The 14,059-nt window shown below is 45.4% G+C and overlaps 1 protein-coding gene across 1 annotated transcript in view; it reads right to left on the reverse strand.

Moving 5' to 3' along the window:
- Positions 1-803: 803 nt before the first annotated feature.
- The window catches only part of ICE1 (interactor of little elongation complex ELL subunit 1), a 58,383-nt gene continuing 45,127 nt past the window's right edge, over positions 804-14,059 (reverse strand). Inside the window, exons 16-19 of the mRNA XM_040630571.1 lie at positions 10,599-10,789; positions 8,551-8,657; positions 2,688-2,786; positions 804-1,866 (exon numbers count right to left, since the gene is read on the reverse strand). Coding sequence (XP_040486505.1) covers positions 1,685-1,866; positions 2,688-2,786; positions 8,551-8,657; positions 10,599-10,789 — 579 coding nt within the window. The 3' untranslated portion in view covers positions 804-1,684. The remainder of the gene's footprint in view (positions 1,867-2,687; positions 2,787-8,550; positions 8,658-10,598; positions 10,790-14,059) is intronic.

The raw sequence follows: 14,059 nt of genomic DNA on the forward strand, positions 1-14,059 counted from the left end.
ACGGCAGTTACCTGTATGACTGAACGAACAACACTCGCCCCCTTAAACAGCATGTCCGGGCTACACCAGCCTCCTTCCCGCACACAGTGGGCTCTTCCCTCTCAGAGCCAGTCACCAGTCCAGGAGCGTCACTTGTTTCTTCTCAGGGCTGGCTCCCCCCTCCCAGGGCCTAGCTCACCTGCTACCTCCTCACAGGGCCCCTCCTTGACCAACACACAGAGAGGAGTGGCCCCGGCTACTCCAGCGTGAACCGCCGCGCTTACTTCATCGCGCTTACTACAGTTTCTGACAATTTCTGACGCTCATTCACGGGGGGGGGGGGGTGTTCTCTCCCGGAGGTCACAGGTCTTTGCCAACTTAGCCCTTGCTGTCTGCTCTCCAGGCCCCCCCTGCCCCCCACGAGGCCCCTAATACGAGTACATGCTCAGCAAACACTGGCAGGAAGAACAACACGCCAACAAAAAGCTACCGAAGGGCAATGCAGTTATTTATAAATCTCAATTACGTTCATTATAATTACTTTAAAAACACGAGGCAGGGGTAACAAAATAGTTGTCACATGTTAATTTTTACAGGGCAGCAATATTTCTAAGTAAACGAATCCGATCATGAGGGCCAATCAGTACATAATTATCTGGTCTCCAATATCGCTACGAGCATCTCGGAGAAACACGCTCGATGATGGCATGTAATATTTCTATCATTTGGAATGGCCATTTTATCTTTGGTTAGAGTGGAGAATTTTCCATCTTTGGTTAGAGTAGAAGTAACGCCCAGTGTCTTCACTGATCAGAACAACCGTGTGCATGGCTTACTTTTATTTTTTATTATAAAAAACACATACAAGAGTTTTAAGAAATGATGAATATAAGACAAATCAGAACCACGGTGAGTTATTAAACCCATTTTCTATGTACAAATACTAAAATTCCGAAAGTGGAATATCATCAAATGTGAAACACATTATAGCCCGGTCCATATATACACGGCACACACAGAGACCAGCCCACGCGCGTCTCTGGATCGTCTATGTACACGTCGCTGACACACACCCTGCAACTGAACTTCTACTCTTCAGCCCTCCTTGTCCTGACACAGTGACAGTTTGAAGGACCTGCAGAGACAGGACGAAGATGCACTGGAGTGGGTCTCTAAGGCTCTCCCAGGTTTTCCTCTGACCAGTTGTACCTATACCTTGAGAAACAATTTTGTAGCTCGTCTCCAGCTAAGATAGTGGGAGAGTCTTCTAGCTCTTTCTTAGCCGATTTATCTTTTCCCTAGTCAATCATTTCAGCGCAAAGTCCAAAATTAGCTCAGGAACCAAATCAATGCCTTTATATTAAATTCATTATAAAATGCCACTCAATTTTAAAAAGCGACTAAAAGGACACTTTCTGCAGCAAAAAAGGGCTAAGTTCAAGTTTTTGTTGTTTGACCAAGACACAATAATACAACCCACATGTCATGGAATCACAACAGCCTTAAGTGAAATGTATGCGGTTTGGGGAAAGGCAGCCCTGCCACGGCTGGCTTCTGTCTCCTCGCCACAGCGACGAGAGCCTCTGGGCATTTCTCTTCTACGTCTTTCCTTCTGAAACCTCAGTTTGTGCTCCGCGAGCTGACTCATCTATTTATACTCGAGATATGTAAAGGCACTTCTCTAGACGCAGTGGCGTGGGGCGGCTTAGCCGACCTCCTCCGCACACAGCGAGCTGACTTCCTCCAGGCAGCTGAGCACCGCGGAGGGCACGCTGTGCGCGGTCTCTTGGCGCCAGGCCTCCAGGATCTTGGATATTTCCGCTGGATTGCTGGGACTCAAATCACAGAGCGCGTACACAGCCGCCAGCTGGATGCCCCACGGGATATCTGCAAGGAATTTTCAGATCAGTCGTTACACAAGAACACGCTTGTTATTCAGAATGTTCGTGTTGTCCTCCACCAAGTCACTCCTCCCATACAGGACACTCTGCCGGCAATGAAAAGTAGAACAGAAAAACCCCGTGACGAAAAACTGAATTAAAGACGCATCTGCAAATGGGAAGAAACAGAAGACCAGAAGAGCTGTGTGCAGGTCCCGGTGCCGGCCCATCTCCCGGGCACTGGCAGAGTCAGCACAGGACACGCGGCCGCAAAGGTCCCGGCCTTGCGTGACCAACGCCAAACTTCCCAAAGCAGCTCCGAAGAAGCATACTCCATACTGAAGTTTCGACAAAATGTGGATCCCAACACATTCGTCAAAGAAGTGACTCGAATGGACAGCCACAGGAAGTGCTTCCACATGGGCTCTGAGCACAAAGCACGCAGAACCGAGTGAGAAGCAGCCCATCCTCGCGCCCGCCTGCACAGCGCACGATCAGAGGGGTGGCAGGGGCTGGCAGGCCACCGCGAGGCCCGAGACTCTGTTGTGTGAGCCTTCTCATTTAGCAGAAGGTTACTGAGAAGCTATTTAATTAAACTCCGGTGCAGCTAAATTGTAGTTAAATTGTAATTCAAACACCACAACCCAAACCCACAGCCGCTCCAACGTCAGTGCTGAGAACACGGGCAGAGCCGCGGCTTTTCCGATTCCTCCCCTCCCCCGACCACGCACCAGTGAAGGGCACGGAGCACACGCAGGGAAACTTGGAAAGGGTTTAGCGGGAGGGATGCAAGGGACTCAAAAATCATTTCAGTGCACAAAGGTTTACCTTCGTCCTGGGCATGCTGTATGAACATGCCAATGACGGAACTGATATTCTTCACGGCCGACGGGAAGCCTTCCTTCAAGCCCAGCTGGCCTAAACGACCTGGGGGACGCAAGGGAAACAAAACGTGAGCAACTGTCAGTGAAATGTTAACGTGTCGTGAGACCTGAACATTTCTGCTCTCTTTCTCGTAACACTACTGACGTTAAGCTTAAGGATCCTAAGTTCAAATGGGTACATGTTTCTTACACGAAAGCAGGTTCAAGGGTGAGGCGCCAGGGCCCCACAGAGCACCGTGCATCTTACTGGGGGCAGGGGCGGTGGGGACCAAGACGACCAGTTACCCCCGCTTTCTCTCACACTCAGGGCACAGACAGCGCACAGCTTTCCCAGCGAACGTATCATAAGGAATGGAATTAGGAGAAAGAGCGGCTGCAGCAGCTCACTGTGAAATGGCAGACTTCTGTGAGGTTCCGAGACCCCCTGCGAGGCTGCCCAGCACGCCCGGCTTTGGCTGAACACTCGGCCCTCTGACCCGGCTGTGCAGCACAGGGACTCTCCAGTGTGGTTCCCCCAGAGTCCTCAGGGTCAAAATGATTTTCACGACAACACAGCTTTCACTCAGGAGTGACCTGCCCTCTTCCCAGGGCTGAGAGCAGACGGACGGAACGAAAGCCAGGGCCCTGGGATGACTGGGCGCTGGGCACCAACCAGCGCGGTGGCGGCGGGAGGTCCCTCCGGAGCCCTAGGCGCCCCGGGTGCAAAAAGCGAGTTGCACTGAAGAATGTCCTCTGTGAAGCAGTGACAATTACTCCTGTTAGATCTAGACCTAGGTACACAAGTCTATAACCTTCTGTGGTCGAAGGCAGGGACACCGCACACCCGGGCACACTGGCTGTCCCCAGACACACACTTGTGCATGCAGCTGCTTGACCTGGGAGGGGAACCAGGCGCTTCTCCATGCAACACCCACATTTCCCAGAAAGAATGACTGACAAACTATAGCTATTCAGACCGAGACAGGAATTTTCTCAAAAATGACTAAAGTGAACCTGTCACTGCCGTCAAAGATAAAGTGTGAGCTCTTAAGCAAAACTAGAATTTTGGAAAAATCAGCCACTCGGGGTTTGACAGCAACAAAAATTTAAGACTTCTCAGATGAGATCAGCGATGATATTAATGCCTGTTTTCTCGATACTGTTGACATTTGGAGGATCTATGCAAATCAATATTTTCCAAGTGAGAAGAGCAGGTCACAGAATCGTGAATGGGCAAAAGGCCTCCTCCAGGCATGTGCGAGAGCCCTGGGCGGCAGGGCAGGAAGGCTCCCCGGAAGGGTTCAGACTTTATGCTGCATCCAGCCTTCAGGGAGTTACCCCTTGTTGAAGTCAACGCAGTGTCAAATAAAAATAACAATAATGATCTGAAACGGCTATTAAAATACTCTCCTTTCATCAGCTCTATACAAAACTGGATTTTCTTCACACACTTCAACCAAAACAACTTTACTGCAAGAGCCTGAGAACAGAGCAAAGAGGTCCATGAATCCAGACAGTAAAGAGGCCTGCGACAAGATAATGGGCCGGTTCTCCTCACTCTTGCTGCTGGGGAAATACCATTCACAGACAATGTCATTTATGTTAACACTGGTTTATTATTATTAATGTTAAACGCATAGCTAAATGTTATTTTCAATTTTGAACATGCTAACACCTGGTAGATACGACCTGGAGTGACAGAAGCTCCGGCGGTTCTCACCAGCGGGGACCTAAAGCCAACTGAAGGCTGACGCAAATAAGACGATGCCCCACAGCTAGCACCCGCTCACCCAGTCCTTCCTCTATTCCAAGGGTCCTGGGACTCGAGCCTGCTTCAAAGCACAGGCCTCATTCCCTCCCTCAGGACGAGGCCTCATGCTCCTTGTCCCTCCTCTCTCATGGGGAGAGGACTCTGGGACACGCCCAGATGAGCTCTTAACCACGTCCTCTTCCTGGGTTAACGACAGGACCCTGCGATCTCACTGTTCTGTGTCCACGTTTTCTCAGTACCACACGTTCTCAGGTTTGTATATGAACCCAGCCCCTTGGCTTCATCTCCATCTTGAATATGGAGAAACTGAGGCCCAGGACACTACAGAAACCTTTATTCCTTAGCATCCCGGAGAGAAACCAACTTAGTGCTGGTTACATGCGCCCTGAATGCTGTGACAGAGAGCAGACACTCAATAAATTCCTACTGATGGATGAACGCCTGGAAAATTTTAAACCCAGAATGAAACTATGAACATCTGGATAATTTCTGGGAAATCTTTCACTGAGGCTGAAAAGTAATGTACTTCAGAGATGAGGAATTTCACTTACTGATCACTCAATTATCTGCTTCCAATTAGATCAAACTGGTAACTGTATGCCACCAGACCTGTCCTCCCAGACAATCTACCATGGGTGTTCAACACATAACTGATAGTAGAGACGGGGAAGGGGCATGTACCAAACATAGATGTGGACTGGTCCAGCCCTGGAACGTGAATGCATTCCCAGGTAATACAGAACCCTGTTATAATGGCTTCCTGTTCTTTCAGTTAAAAATGCTTAATGAATTGGATTTTATAAACTATTTAAATTAATGGAGCTATCAGGGGTAAAATAAGAGGAAATCATGACTCAGAGGCAGGTGGCTTAGGGGAAAAAACTTACATATATGATGACAAAGATGACAGACAAATTTGCTCAATACACGGGAAGAAAGGTCTTCCTACAGAAGGAACAGGAGTCCAGGGTGGCTCAGCCACATTAAACGACAACAGGTAAGAAACGTGGCCTTCACCTCCGTGTCAAAGACAGCATTGCACAGCACTCACGGAAGCGTGAGGAGGGCAGCTGGGGCCTGCTGGGAAGGGGCCCGGGTGGCCATTCAAGACTGCAGGTGCACACGTACCATGGGAAAAGTGAGCTCAGATAATTTCAGAGAAAAGGGAACAGGTCTGGGAAGAGATTGGGTACAAATCGACAATGGTTACTTCAGTCAGCCCCACAAAAACCTGCTATGGGAAACAGTGTTCTCCTAGCTTCTAGGCTCCAGTCAATACCAGATGGGCCATGGGGGGTTAATAAGCTCTTTGGGGGCAAAAAAGGTACCACACAGCTCTGCACTCAACTCGACCCAGCCGCATGCTGAACTTCAGTCTCCATTCTGCCACCTCCCCATGGTATGACCTCAGAAACGAGGGCTGAGCCTTTCCAAGCCTCACGTCTGCCCCAAAACGGGCAGACTGAAGCAGGTCCTACCACTTCTCCATGGCCCCTGAATCCAGAGCAATGCAAACACTCTACAAAAAGCTCTAACACATCAGCACTGAAGATATTAGAACCTCACCCAATAATCCTACATCTGCTAACAGCGCTGTTCACAGCCCTACCCACCTTCAGACGACCCTGAACTGCTCTGACAGAAAGTGCCTCTTACTTCTTATGGAGTGAAAAATCTAGTTAGGGTTTTGCAAATCTGGAAATAAGAAAAAACACAACTCCTTTATTTTATGAATCATTAGTGATTTCGGTCATTATTATTAAATCATGGCCTAGCAATTCAATGACTTGCTAAATTCTTCAGAGAGTGTCAGCTTCAGAAACTGCAAGAAGGTTCTCTAAAGGAGTTTCTTCTTAGAAATAGTTTGAACTCCCAAGTCTGACAGGTACACAGAAGGGTCCATGCACATCTGACCCTGACACGACTCCTCAGAACTCTGCCGGCAGGCCTCGCCTGTCTGTGCTCCCCACCCTCGATCGCCCACCCACACCCCACCCCATCACCCAGCAATATCGCTTCGGTGGACAGACAGCCAGAGCACCACTGGCTGAGCCACACTGGCCGGCACCGGCCCACGGCACCATGGCCAGCCTGGCTGTCCCAGCAGCCCTCTCCTGCGTGCAGACCGAAGGAGGGCTCTCCAGGCCTGGCTCTGCGCTCACTTTCACCATCACCACCTCCTAGTTATCCACCCTTTGGATCACATTCGATATTTATATATTATCATTTTACCCTCCAATACTGTTAACTATGTATTGTCAATTACTCCCAGAATATATAACTTACTACATACAACTTTAATTATGTGAGTATCCATATACATTTTCTAAAAAGCTTCTCAGGCAATTTGGACAACCAGCCAAATATGGAAGACTCCTGGAAGCCAACCAGAGGGGAGACTCATGCATGAGGCGGACCCTCCGCCACAGATGCACAGGGACTGTGCGGAAGTCACCAGAGGTGCAGGCTTCCACTCTCCCACACCCGTCTCCTCTCCTGTTACGACCAACACACATGTAAACAAACACCTCTGCAAACACCAACGGCAAAAATCACACCATATTTTATAAGCAGGACTTCAAAAAGTTTATCATGTTTTTTCAAAATTCCAAAGATACTTTATCTGGGTCAATATATCTATTTATGGATTTAACAACATCTCCCAATTTTTTAAATTTTCAAATAGGTTTTATAATTTAAAATGTCAGTTCCAAGTATGAACATTTTCTTGAATCCCTGAGAGAAGATGCTCCTGAAAGCAGAGTAAGCAGACGTCCGGATGCCAGCCGACCGCTGAGAATGCTGTCCCTGGCCCTGCTCTGTCCTTACTGCTTCCGGGTTAGGGCTGAAACTGTTCCTCAGGGGATCCTGACATAAGGACTCACTTCCACTACCTTTGCAGGCATCTCTTCTAATTCCCTCAGCGACTCCAGCAATCACTTGGCCCCCATACTCTCTTTTTGGTAACTTCACCCCAAGTGTATTTCTGGTGCTATCCAGTGGAATTACATGTCTTCCTTGAGAGCAGGCTGCTGCTTGGACCATTTTTCATATTTGCTTAGCACCATGTTCTTCGGTTTGCATGTAAAGTATGCACGGGAGCAGGAAAACCTATTTACTGAGACGGCAACACAACTCGCCGTTACATACATGTCACAGACAGACCTACTTATGGGACTTACTTAGATAACTTAAATATTCACAAACCTTATTTCAAGTGGTACTATCTCAAAGTTCTAATTAATTAAACTCCAAAGATCCTTAAAAGTCATGGTGAGTACGTTCCAGCCTCTGAGGGGCTGCAACACAGGTATCAGATGAGCCTCGACGGTGTGCCCCAGGGGCAATGACTATGTGCTACAGATGGAGAAGTCCACTCAAAGTAAGAAGGGCCTTCTGAAAATCAACAGATCCCATCACTGATAATTCTGCAGGGCCTGGAGAGGGACTTGTCAAAGATGAGGCAAGGAGGAAAAAATAAGTAAAAATAAAAAATAAATAATTGTGTGGGTGACAGGGAGCAGAACTAAAAACCCACTGAGGTCCTGTTCACCCAAGATGGAAGAGAATCCATGCCTCATTTAAAATCTGTTTAAACAAGGATTTTCATTTCTGTATATGGGCTTGAGGAAAACAAAGCTAGTCCCCAGTCACAGAGCTGTATGACGTGACCATGACTGGGCCAGCAGAGAAGAACGTGGTACATGAGGGGGAGACAGCAGGTTATAGACACCGAACGAGACCCGAGCGTCACGGACCACAATTCTGGGTGCTGGTGCACATGTGTGCGTGTGAACAGAAGGACCTGAGCAGCACACATTCGATCACATGTACGATGGACCGCATGAAGACCTCATCTCTGACAAAGTCAGAGAAAACATTAATTTATAAAGAAAGAGTGTGAGCGAGGAGAAGGCAGTGAGAATGCATCCACTATGGCGGTGGTAAAAATCCATCATTACAGTGAGGGTTTGGTTGGCATCTATTATTACACTTTTATTCTCCCACCAAGACATGATCAATAACAAGGAAACATTTCATAAAACAGACAACTCACCAATCAGCCTCAGTATCGATGCTATAATAATATCAGGAGTATATGCAATGTTCGCATGTCCTTTCCTGTATTTTATCCACTTATCCATTACAGGCCACAGCTCTTTACTAGAAAACAGAAGCATATGTATATATGTGTGTATATGTATGTATATTTATGTACAGGAACATGAAAAGCATGCATGCTATCACTCAAATATTAACAACTTAAAAAAGGCTCATAAGAAAGAGACAACTGATAAAGAAAAGGGACTTTTCTTTTTAATTTACTTTTTTTTAAGTAGGCTCCATGTCCAGTGCCGGGCTGGAACTCACAACCCTGAGATCAAGAGTTGCACGCTCTACTGACTAAGCCAGCCCGGCGCCCCAGAAGGTGGTCTTCTGAAAGTGTATGAGATCAGACACTGGAAGCTCATACACTCTCCAACTATTCGGATATTTGGGCCCACACGGGCTTAAAAGAGGCTACAAATACCTATGCTTGCATCTTTACTCTGTTTTCACCCTTTTTACAAGGCTTTGAGTAGGGACCCTGGACAACATCCCCAAGTCAGAACTGTCAGAGGTGGGAGTCTGGATTTTCACTGGGACCTTCCAGACATGCATGTGGCACCTGTGTTCTAGAAGCCTCTACCATGTCCCAAGAGGAGCAGAGAGCTCAGAGGCAACAATCAAATCACACGTCAGAAACTCTCTACTGACTGAAAACACTGCCAGCTCCTTTCTGCTTTCTTTCTTCAAAAGTGTATTTACTACTTATGTGGTATTTATAGTACTAGAAAAATTAAACGCCAACACACACAAGAAAAAAGTAAATTAAAAGCACCCCAAATAATACATTTTCAGATAATATTACTCAGCGAATTCTGGACTTTTCTTTCCCCATGCTTCTCTAGGTGCACGTATGTATAAACCCAGGAGAGGTGACCACAGCGCTTGGGGCTCCGTGTGCGGCGTTGCTCAGGCAGAGATCCTGCTCTTCAACACTCAGTCCTCACCCCCCGCAGGGATGCCCAGAACCACCTCTGGTGGGCTTACCTGCACCCTGCTGCTGGGCTCCCCCGAGGAGTCAGGAGGCGAGGCCCACAGGAGGCACTCACAGCTCTACACAGACGGTACTGGACGGACCGCACCGTCACTCCCTTAGTTAGCAAAGCACGCGAGCTACTCCCATGTCAATACCTAAACATCGCTCACAGCCATTTATTTTAATATGGCAGTATCTCCTTATATACAAGTACCATAATTCAATCCCCTATAGTCTGACATGTAGACAAATGATCTGTCCCTAGTGTTAAAGAGGAAAGAGAGCACAGTTTTCCACAGAACACATTCAAGTATCTCCAGGATATGAACTATCAATCCTTTGTGAATCCTTTTTACTGTCATAAACTCCTTTAAACCAGCCTTTCTCAATGAGACTTCCAAGAAAATTAAGATCTACGGAACGATCACCTGAGTGACAATTTTCTCTGTTCTCCCATCTCCCATTCTCCCCGAGGTGGTATGTAGCTAGTGCCAGAACTCTCAGAGCACAGAGAAAAGCGGATTCCGTACGTAAAACAGATGCCTGAGACGTAGCTCCCTCCTGAAACCCAGGTGAGAAGGGCTGCCAAGCTGCAGTTCTTACTATGTCTGTTCACGTGGGTTTTCCAGAGTATCTGAATGTTCAGACCTGCTCAGGACACTTCCTCCTACGCTAGTCGTGGATGGCTCCCTACACGGGCACTGCTCTATTGAGCTGGGGATACGCCAGTGAACCCAACCCCTCCTTCACGAGAGTCACTGCTGCTTGGAGAGAGATAGTAGTAACAGAATGTAATGAAAAGAAGCTACAGCCGCCACAAAAACATAAAGCAAGGGGATGTGACAATAATACAAGTCTTTTAACAGTAGTTTTACCAACTCTTACCCAAATCAAAATGTCACTTGTAAATGCTTCAGCGACCTTCAAGAGCAAAAACTATTCAAACCACAATTCAGCAACCACTCAACAGGCTACCTTCTAATTCAAGAACCCAACTTCCAGTTAGCAAAACAGCCTTGTACCTTATAATGTTATCATGTGTCCAAATCCACTTCTGATGGCAGCAGAGCAGGTCAATGGCAAATATGTACTCCCAAGTGTTATCACTTAAGTCTTCACCAAATGTTTCACTGGACTGAAATTCTGTTTTTGGACACAGCTGTATGGTCAATAGCAGCTTAGAAACCATGAAACCCACGTCCACAGGAGCATTCTAGCAAATGAAAAAAGAAAAAAAAACCCACAAAATAAAATTCAGAGTGTCAAACGTAACACATCTACGTTAGTCATCTCACAGAGTGTAACAAGCATTAGATGAATAATCATTTGATTTTCAAAGACACTTTTTGAAAGCTGTATTTGAATAAGAAATCATATTTCTCTTAGTCATAATACTTGTCCTACGATGATTATAAGCATAGAGGTTAGTAGGTCAGATAAAAAAGATCCAGGCAGGGGGCACCTGGGTGGCTCAGTTGGTTAAGTATCCAACTCCTGGTTTCGGCTCAGGCCACGATCTCAGGGTCCTGAGGTTGATCCCAAGGACTCTGCGCTTGAGACTCTCCCTCTGGCTCTGCCTCTCCCCCCAGAGGGCACACACACTTGCATGCTCTCTAAAATAAATAAATAAAATCTTAAAAAAAAAAAAACTCTAGGCAGGATGCAGAATCTAATCAGGTAGGAAGGAAACACTGGCTACAATCCAGATGGAAATGCAAACTTTTATTACCTCAAGTCAGAGAATTAAAGTTATTTTTTTCAACTTTAGAAAGTTCTTCAAATTCTATCTGACCCTATTATCCTTCTGACCCTAAATATCAGTCTTTTTACAGAAATTCATAAAAGCGAATCAGCCAGCACTAGACTCCTCGTCTGGCATCTTTCACACCTGTGCACGTTTGATGACAGGTACCCGCGTTCTTGCATGTGCCCGTAGTCTCAACACTCCTTCCTGTCGCTGAATATCATCCTTTACATGATGGACCAGTCTGCTTATCCACTCTCCTCCTGACAGACATCCGGGCTCATCCTGCCTGAGGCTAGCCGTGATGCTGCTATGAACATGCATGTAACAAGTCTTTGTTGGACATTAATCTGACTTCTCTTGGACAAATACCTAGCAGTGGATTTACAATTTTTTCTTACTTATGCTATTTTTTATTGGGTTTTGTTACTAAAAATAAAGAGAAGGGCGCCTGGGTGACTCAGTCGGTTAAGTGTCTGACTCTTGATCTCAGTTCAGGTCTTGATCTCAGGGTCATGAGTTCAAGCCCCGCGTGGGGCTCCACAATGGGCATGGAGTCTACATAAAAAAAATAAATAATTCAATAAAAAAAAAACTAAACAGAATTTTCAATCTTTTCTTATACTTGCAAAAGACTGGAATTATTTGGTTCTTCAAAAGATTAGGCAAAATTCAGATGGAATCTACACATGCTTTTTAGATGGTAAATTTTACATCAACGTTTCCACTTCTTTTAGATTAACTGAAAACTACTGGTTTATCAAGTGTTCTACCTCTAAAACCAAGTCTGATAATTTTTATTTTGCTAAGAAATCATCCTCGGTTTCCAAACCTGTCACTACAGAGCTGCAGGTGGTGGCCTTCTCAACCTTTCTCCTCCATCTGGAGTCTGTTTTCTTTCTCATTTTTGAAATCCTCAGTATTTTCCATTTTCTCTTTTTTCATTAATCTGACCTGGGAGCTATCTGCTTTGTTACTATTTCTTAAAGGCAATGTGTTTTTCTTCTATGTGTTTTTTGTTCTCTGCTTCATTACTATTACCTTTTAAACTCTATTCCTTTTTTCCTAGATTCCTTCTCAGATATTTAATTTCTATGATGATAATCAGCCACTTTATTATTTAATAATGAAAACATTTAAACTACCTTAATAAGTTTTGCGAAAACTAGAGATCTTTGGTATGAAGGGTTTTCCTTTTCAAGGACTTTTAAAACATTCATTTTACTTTCGAGTTCCTATTTATGCCCAGATTGTCCAGGACCGTGTACACCAACTTTCAAGTAGTGTTTATGGAATCTTTGAATTATTACAGCGAATTTCATTGAATTACTACCAGAGAATTTTGAGTATGGAATCTTTATTTTTTAAGAATTAAGGTTTTCACACAGCCAAAGTTCTGACTGGTTTTATAAATGTGCCATAGGCATACAAAGAAATACATACTCTTCATTCAAGTTTATTTTTTGTATTATTGAATTCTACTATTTCCACTCATTTTTGTCTATCTGATCTGTTGAATTCTGTGAGAGAAAATTTGGAAGTCTTGTATTATAATGGTATTTTTACTCCAAGTATTACTCATTTTTTTATACCTCCGACTTTGTATTTTTATTTGATACGATATAGAGCAAACACATTTACTAAAATTCTATTTTCTTTACAATGTCTTATCATCAAATTACCACATCTGGTTTCATCCTGACCAGGCCGAAGGAGGAGGCTCCCATGTAGAAGGAAGAGGACCAAGCAGGTGCAAGTCCCTCTCTGTAGGAACCTGCAGGGAGGGGCTCTGTAGCTACTGGAGGAGGCGGGGTGACAGAAGCGGGTCAATGACAGGAGGTGGAAGGGCCCTTCTGACTAAGCCCCTGACCTGAATCCGACGGTGTCTCCCAGGACTACACTCTGGTTTATCTAGAAGAGTTGCTGGAAAGATGATTACAGACTTGCTTTTTAATATTTCCTTAACTTTTGTTTACCAACAGCCCTTTCCTTTACTTTTCATAAGAAAATGGAAGTTGGGGCACCTGGGTGGTTCAGTCAGTTGGGTGTCAGACTCTTGCTTCCTGCTCAGGTCAGGATCTCAGGGTCGTGAGCTCGAGCCCTGCATCAGGCTCTTTCTCAGCTCGGAGTCTGCTTGGGATTCTCTCTCTCCCTCTCCCCTGTGCCCTTCCTGCACTCTCTCTCTCTCTCTCAAAAAAAAAAAGATTCTCTCCCTCTGCCCCTCCTCCTGCACACGCATGTACACACTCTCTCTCTAAACAAACAAAAAATAAAAAACCAAGATCAATCCCTCACTGAATTTAACATCTCTTCTTAGAGTTTAGACTGTCAATTCAACCTCGAGAGATTCTCACTAGATAAACAGCTTTAACATAAAAGAACACCAATCTAGATGGTATATTAGCACTCAGTTACCAAGGAAAATAATAAAAAAAGGAAAAGAACACGCAGGAACAAAATACTTAAATAAAAACTCCATCACCAAAAAAAAAAAAAAAAAACCAGACTATTGGATCAAAAAAAGTCAAAAACAGGAAGGAGTCGCAATGACATTTTTCAGCTCTCCAAGTGCCTACCATAGAAGCAAATGCTATGCAGCTCCTGTGAGCCCTGCACACACACACACATTCTACACGGGCCTCAGCAGTCACAGATCGGTGAACAAAATAAACTTTGATTAAATTAACACAACACCTACATGTCTAATTCTTCCCAAAGTGCCTCATGCATATTTCCCAA

The sequence above is a fragment of the Ursus maritimus genome, unplaced genomic scaffold, assembly GCF_017311325.1.
Source record: "Ursus maritimus isolate PB19 unplaced genomic scaffold, ASM1731132v1 scaffold_15, whole genome shotgun sequence".
Classification (NCBI taxonomy): domain Eukaryota; kingdom Metazoa; phylum Chordata; class Mammalia; order Carnivora; family Ursidae; genus Ursus; species Ursus maritimus.